At 55.2% G+C, this 6485-nt stretch overlaps 1 protein-coding gene across 1 annotated transcript; it reads left to right on the top strand.

Moving 5' to 3' along the window:
• Positions 1-2459: 2459 nt before the first annotated feature.
• Positions 2460-5111, top strand: FIGNL1 (fidgetin like 1). Its single transcript, XM_006754007.2, has one exon. It carries the CDS (start codon positions 2584-2586, stop codon positions 4708-4710), a length of 2127 nt encoding a protein of 708 aa, XP_006754070.2. The 5' UTR covers positions 2460-2583; the 3' UTR covers positions 4711-5111.
• The last annotated feature ends 1374 nt before the right edge of the window (positions 5112-6485 follow it).

Raw genomic sequence — 6485 nt, 5'->3', positions numbered from 1 at the left:
ACCGGATGCTGCGCTCACAGCAAGGCCACGTCCTGGCGCGCTGCCCCGCGTGCTGGCTCCGGGTCTGGAGGGTTCTGCAGGGTCCGCACCTGCCTGCACAGCTCCCGGCCCGAGTGCCCACCCCGGAGGCGGGGAGCCGGCAGGGGCAGGTCTGACCTGCGGAGGCCCCTGCAGCGAGAGCACACCTTACCTTAGGGCCGTGGTCGGCAAACCGCGGCTCGCAGCCACATGCGGCTCTTGGGCCCCTTGAGTGTGGCTCTAACATAGAATACCACGTGTGTGCACGTATAGTGCGATTGGAACTTCGTGGCCCATGCGCAGAAGTCAGTTTTCGTCCTGGGCCAGGCATTGTCGTGATTTAATTTTATGGATATTGTAAGGTAGATCGTAAGGAATTTAATTTTATCAGTAAGTAATGTCGTTATTAAGTATGATATCAAGTTTTATTCAACGTACCTATAGTTCAACTAAGACTTAAAACTTTAAAGTTTGTTAAGCTAATTTTAGGGAATATTGTGGAGTGAGAGATAGTGTGTGGAGGATGGAGAAAGGTACGCTGAGATGGTGTGGACACACAGAGGATGGACAAAGGAGCCGAGACAAGTACACAAGGCGAGTGTGGACGGGAGAGCTGGAAGGGCCGACCTCAGCGAAGGACCTCCATCAGATTGGGGGCGTTTTGGGCAAAGGCCAGCTTAGGAGCACCCTGATTAAGTTAATAACAATGTACCTACCGATATAGTTTACGTTTAAAAAAATGTGGCCTCAAAAGAAATGTCACTCGTTGTCCTGTTGGTATTCGGCTCTGTTGGCTGATAAGTTTGCCGACCACTGGCCTAGAGACGCTTCCAGGGGGGAAAGGGGCACGCGGTGCCCATGAGCGCTGAGCGAGCGTCAGTGTTAGGTCCGGGGACGCCGGAAGGATGCCGGACCCGGAATCCGTGGGAACGGACAGTGGCCGAGCCAGCGAGCAGTGCCGCCCGCAGCTGTGCCCGCCGTGTCCGCGGTGTTGGACGAGCCACCGAGTTCCAAGGAAGAAGTGGGACTCCGCGGTGAATGCTGGGAGCTCGGGGTGCGGAGCGGAAAAGGGTGCGGGCGCAGCGGGCACCGGCTGTGCGGAGTCCCCGGGCTGCAGGTGGCAGGGCTGTCCCCAGCAAGAGGGGTTTGTGCTAAACCTGCGCCAACTCACCTCTCCTTCAGTCTCCCATTCCCAGTGCTGCACAAAAGAGATTAAAATAAGTTCAACGGTGTGGGACCCGGGATGGCCGGGACATGTCCGTTCTCGTTTTGACTCTACCCTTACAGCTTTAAGCAAATTAGAATCTCCTTGAGTCGTAAGTTTATTTTTATTTTTAATCCTCACCAGAGGATATTTTCCCCCGTTGATTTTTAGAGAGAGTGGAAAGGTGGGAGGGAGAGAGAGATCCATTGGTTGCCTCCGGCATGCACCCTGGCCTGGGCTGGGGCCCCGGGGCGGGAAACAAGCTTGCAGCCCAGGTGCGTGCCCTGGCCCGGGAGTCGAACTCGCAGCCCTCTGGTGTGCAGGCTGGTGCTCTGTCACTGAGCCACACCAGCCAGGGCTTACGTTTACTGCTCTTAGCGAAGATCACGAACACCTGTCTACAGTGCAACAGGTTCTTTGTAAGGCATTATGGGAGATGCACAACTATAAAACGTGATCCTTAAGCTGAATTCACAAGTAGCTCAGACGGTAAATTTCAAAATACACAGGTTCTTGGTTTTTCCTTTATGCAGTGCTGTTAGGAGACTTCAAAGCTGCTTACACATTTTCCTTGGGTTGGCAGGTAAGTTCCACATCCAGCCACAGGCTACGTTCATCTGTAATTGTATTACAATAATTTTACCTTAATGCATGGAGGCTGATAAGGATAACCTGAGGGGAGGAATCTAAAATCTAAGCACTTTACAGCAGATGGTGTCGCTTCTCATGCCTGCTGTACCACGAAGGTTGCGCTTCTTACTGCCTCAGGTGAAATCGGGACCGGTGAGAGCCTCCGCACCTCGGGTGCGTGTGTGAAGTGCTCATTCCCGAATGCGGCCTTATGACACGCAGTGAGCCAGCAGTTCCTATCCCTGACCTAGCCGCTCTGCCCTTGGGCATTGGCACACGGGACCCGACGGGCGCTGCGTGGAGTGAGCGCTCTCGTGGGGTTCCGGCCCCAGTGCTGACGCTCTGGTCTCAGGGGGCTCCTTCACATCCCAGCCCCGGCGACTACGTGTGCCGGAGGGCTGGTGACAGCTTCAGGGCATTTTTATGTTCGAGGGGTGACTTGGCGCTCAGTGATTTCTCTCACTTTACAGATGGACCCTAAGGCTCGGCGGTAGTAAGAGGCTCGAGATCATTCCTGTGATTTTTCCTTGGCGACGACTTCCACCCCAGGGGTGGTTTGTTTTGCTGTTTGTCTGTAGCTCCTTCCGTGGCGCCTTCCTTTTGCGGATTAATTTTAAATCCTTTCCTTATGAATGCTTTCCCTATTTGTGCGGAAAGTTATTACTAAAATACGTCAGCAGCATTAGTAAGTCAGGTCTTCATATCTTAAATGCTGGAGATTTACCGTATAAATGAAAGGTCCCGTGTCCCTTCTTTCAGGTGAGCGGAGATTTAAACATCTCCCTGCGCCTCCTTTAGTCACTCCTGACGCTTCACTTTGTCTCTGTTGTAGGACCTGTAAAATGCAGGCCCCGAGCTCCCGGGCTGTGCACCTGAGCGAATGGCAGAAGAACTACTTTGCAGTTACGTCTGGCACGTGCACGGCCGTGCAGAAGGCAGAGGCCTACCGGGCGCAGGTGCTGCGCGTTCAGTATGCGTGGGCCAACTCCGAGATCTCCCAGGTCTGTGCTTCCAGACTGTTCAAGAAATATGCAGAGAAATACTCGGCAATCGTTGATTCTGACAACGTGGAAACCGGCTTGAATAACTATGCGGAAAACGTTTTAACGGTAGCAAGAGCGCAGCGGACGGACAGTGACCAGTGGCAGTCGGGACTGTCGCTGAGTAATGTCTTCCAGATGCGCAGTGTGCAGGAGATGATGCGGGCTGGCGAGAAGCTCCGAGGCTCCCTGCTGGCCCCTGCTGATGCTTCCGTCGTGATCCATGGAGGGGCCGTGGTTCCCGACCCTCCGAAGTCTAGTGTTTGTGGTGGTTCTCGGGAGAGCGACCCACTGACTAAGCCAGCTCACGGTACAGGCTGGACCCCGGACATCCCAGAGAGCGGCCCCTCGGGCCCTCTGAGTGCCCAGCCCCCTGTGGCGACTAACACCCCCAAGACGTGTCCCATGTTCTCAGCACCTTTTGGTGACTTAGCCACCCCGCTATTTGGAAATGTCAGGAAGGACAATAGCAGTGCTCCAAAAGCCAGCCCGGGACTGAGTCTGTTCTTACCCCGTCAGCCTCGCTCTCCTGCCGGCGGGGAAGGCCCCTGGGACAGGAGCGCTTTCTACGGCTCCGGCCCCGCCGAAGCCCTTTCTGCCCCGACCCTGAGTGAGGCTCTTAGGAACACGGAGGGGAACGGCCACCGGGAGGAAGGCGGCCTGCCAACCTTTAAAACCGCGAAGGAGCAGCTATGGGTGGAGCAGCAGAAAAAGCACCACCCGCCTGCCCGGGTGGCAGCACCTTCCTATGGCGGCAGCGGCGTCAAGAAGTCCCTGGGCGCCAGTCGATCCCGAGGAATTTTTGGGAAGTTTGTCCCTCCTGTGCCTAAGCCAGATGGCGGGGATGCGCATGGTGGGGTGCAGCACAAGCCTGACAGTGCCGGGCCCGCAGAGCCAGCGCCCCCCGTGGACGAGCGTTTGAAGAGCTTGGAGCCCAAGATGATCGAACTGATTATGAGTGAGATTATGGACCATGGGCCCCCCGTGACCTGGGACGACATCGCGGGGGTGGAGTTCGCCAAGGCCACCATAAAGGAGATCGTCGTGTGGCCCATGATGCGGCCTGACATCTTCACGGGCTTGCGGGGCCCGCCCAAGGGGATTCTGCTCTTCGGGCCTCCTGGGACTGGGAAAACCCTGATCGGCAAGTGCATCGCCAGTCAGTCTGGGGCCACCTTCTTCAGTATCTCGGCCTCCTCCTTGACCTCCAAGTGGGTGGGCGAGGGGGAGAAGATGGTCCGCGCGCTGTTCGCGGTGGCGCGGTGCCAGCAGCCCGCTGTGATATTCATTGATGAAATCGACTCCCTGTTATCCCAGCGGGCAGATGGGGAGCACGAGTCTTCTAGGAGGATCAAGACCGAGTTCCTGGTTCAGCTGGACGGAGCCACCACGTCTTCTGAAGATCGCATTCTAGTCGTGGGAGCAACCAATCGGCCTCAGGAAATCGACGAGGCCGCCCGCAGGAGGTTGGTGAAAAGGCTCTACATCCCCCTCCCGGAGGCCTCAGCCCGGAAGCAGATAGTGACACGCCTGATGTCCAGGGAGCAGTGCAGCCTCCGCGAGGAGGAGATCGAGCTGGTGGTGCAGCGGTCGGCAGGCTTCTCGGGCGCCGACATGACGCAGCTGTGCCGAGAGGCATCCCTCGGCCCCATTCGCAGCTTGCAGGCCGCCGACATCGCCACCATCACGGCGGACCAGGTCCCGCCCATAGCTTACGTGGACTTCGACAATGCCTTCAGAACTGTGCGGCCCAGCGTGTCTCCCACAGACCTAGAGCTTTATGAAAACTGGAACAGAACCTTCGGTTGTGGGAAGTAAGCAGGACCCTTAGAGTTAAAGAGTGTGGCACAGCCTTTCCCGGCCTGGAGCTCGGGAACCTGGGGCTTCATCCGTGGTCCTGGAAGTGTGTGTCCTGAATCCAGAACCGCAGGTGGAGCAATTGCAATTGACAGCCTGTGTGGCTAGTAGCTTGATTTTCTTCCAGTTCCCTGATGTGTACACCTAGTCATACCCCACGCAAGGGATCTTGTCTGGTTTCTAATGTCCTTCTTTTTAAGATGTGCAATGGGATGAATAGTGAGCCCAGATTGAGCTCTGAGTTCTTGTAAACCAGGCTGTGTGATTTACACGTGTCTTTTATTGCTAGTCTGTGGTTTACGTTCGAGACAGAGCATGGCTCACTCACTGTTGTTTAAGATGTAAGATCTCGCCAAAACCGGTTTGGCTCAGTGGATAGAGAGCGTCAGTCTGTGGACTGAAGGGTCCCAGGTTCGATTCCGGTCAAGGGCATGTACCTGGGTTGCGGGTACATCCCCAGTGGGAGATGTGCAGGAGGCAGCTGATCGGTGTTTCTCTCTCATCGATGTTTCTGGCTCTCTATCTCGCTCCCTTCCTCTCTGTAAAAACTCAATAAAATATATATATATTTTTTAAAAAAAAAGATGTAAGATCTCACCGAACACTGGAGGGACAGTGCCAGTTTTTACTTCGGTTTGTGCGCTCTTACTGTTTTCTTCTCTTAGCAGGACCAGCTAATGAAACATGTTCAGGAAGAGCAGAGTGTGGTCTAAGAGCAGGCGTGCCACAGGACTGAAGGGGAATGGCTTCCTAAGGGGCAGGTGTCCAACAATACATATTTGACGCTAGGTGGCAGCCTGGAGAAGTGGCATCTTTCAGAAGTAAGTGTGTGCAGCTTTCTGTGATGGCGCGTTCTGCTGTACACGTAATGCGTGTTCATGGTGGAAGGCGACACAGTGGAGGTGAGCAGAGGAAGGAAAGGGAATGGCTGCTTCCGCCCGTTTGGGGAAGCGCCGGGAACAGTTCCTCCCGGTGCTTGTGCAGCATTCTCTCCTGTAGCCTCAGTTTTTACCGTGTCCCATGTTAGTGGCATCGGCAGCGTCTTCCCTGACACGGCCCCTCGGACTCTGTCGTGGGGATCGCCTCACGGAGTCCGTCTGGGGCGTGTAGTTAGGCAGGACGTTGGGCTGTGTACCTTTTGTTTACTGTAAACGGAAATATGTTGACTGCCAGTCATTGATCTTTTCGCTGTCTTTCCTGCCAGTCATTCACCTTTCAACATGGAGCCAAAAGCATCAAAATGGGAAATTAAACACTAGAAATTATTAAAGCACCAGAAAAGTGTGCTACTGTTGGGAGTTCACAGTAGGATTTGGAGTGTGGGCCATGGCCACACCTGGTAGGAGAGGGTGGTGCACCCAGCCTTCTGGAAGGAGTGGGGTCGGATCTCCCAAAAGATGTTTCTCTTCTCGATGTCAGTGCCACACGATCAGGTCATTGAGACATTTAAGATGTGAGAAAACACACAACCTGAATGTGCGACCACGGAGGATTGTGAGCCTGTTGACGGGGTTCACGACGTGGTTTGAAACCTCGTGGATGCCGGGCATTGCATCCCGTGGAGAGAGCCGGCTCCTGCTCAGGGACGAGGCTGCTTGCACGTCCAGGAGGCTCCGGGACACTCCCCGCTGCTGCCGGAGCGGGGGGAGCTGGGACCCCTCCCCGGACTCACGTGCAGTGTCGGTGTTGGGACTGGTTCCAGCAACGATGCACTCTGTAATTTTTAAAGACTCGAT

The sequence above is a fragment of the Myotis davidii genome, unplaced genomic scaffold (genome assembly GCF_000327345.1).
Source record: "Myotis davidii unplaced genomic scaffold, ASM32734v1 scaffold472, whole genome shotgun sequence".
Lineage (NCBI taxonomy): Eukaryota > Metazoa > Chordata > Mammalia > Chiroptera > Vespertilionidae > Myotis > Myotis davidii.
The sequence above is the reverse complement of the archived record's forward strand: the minus strand, read 5'-3'. Positions and strand labels throughout refer to the sequence as shown.

Coding starts and splice junctions, on each gene's coding strand:
- FIGNL1 (XM_006754007.2), top strand. CDS start 2,584: ATGAAAGGTCCCGTGTCCCTTCTTTCAGGTGAGCGGAGATTTAAACAT.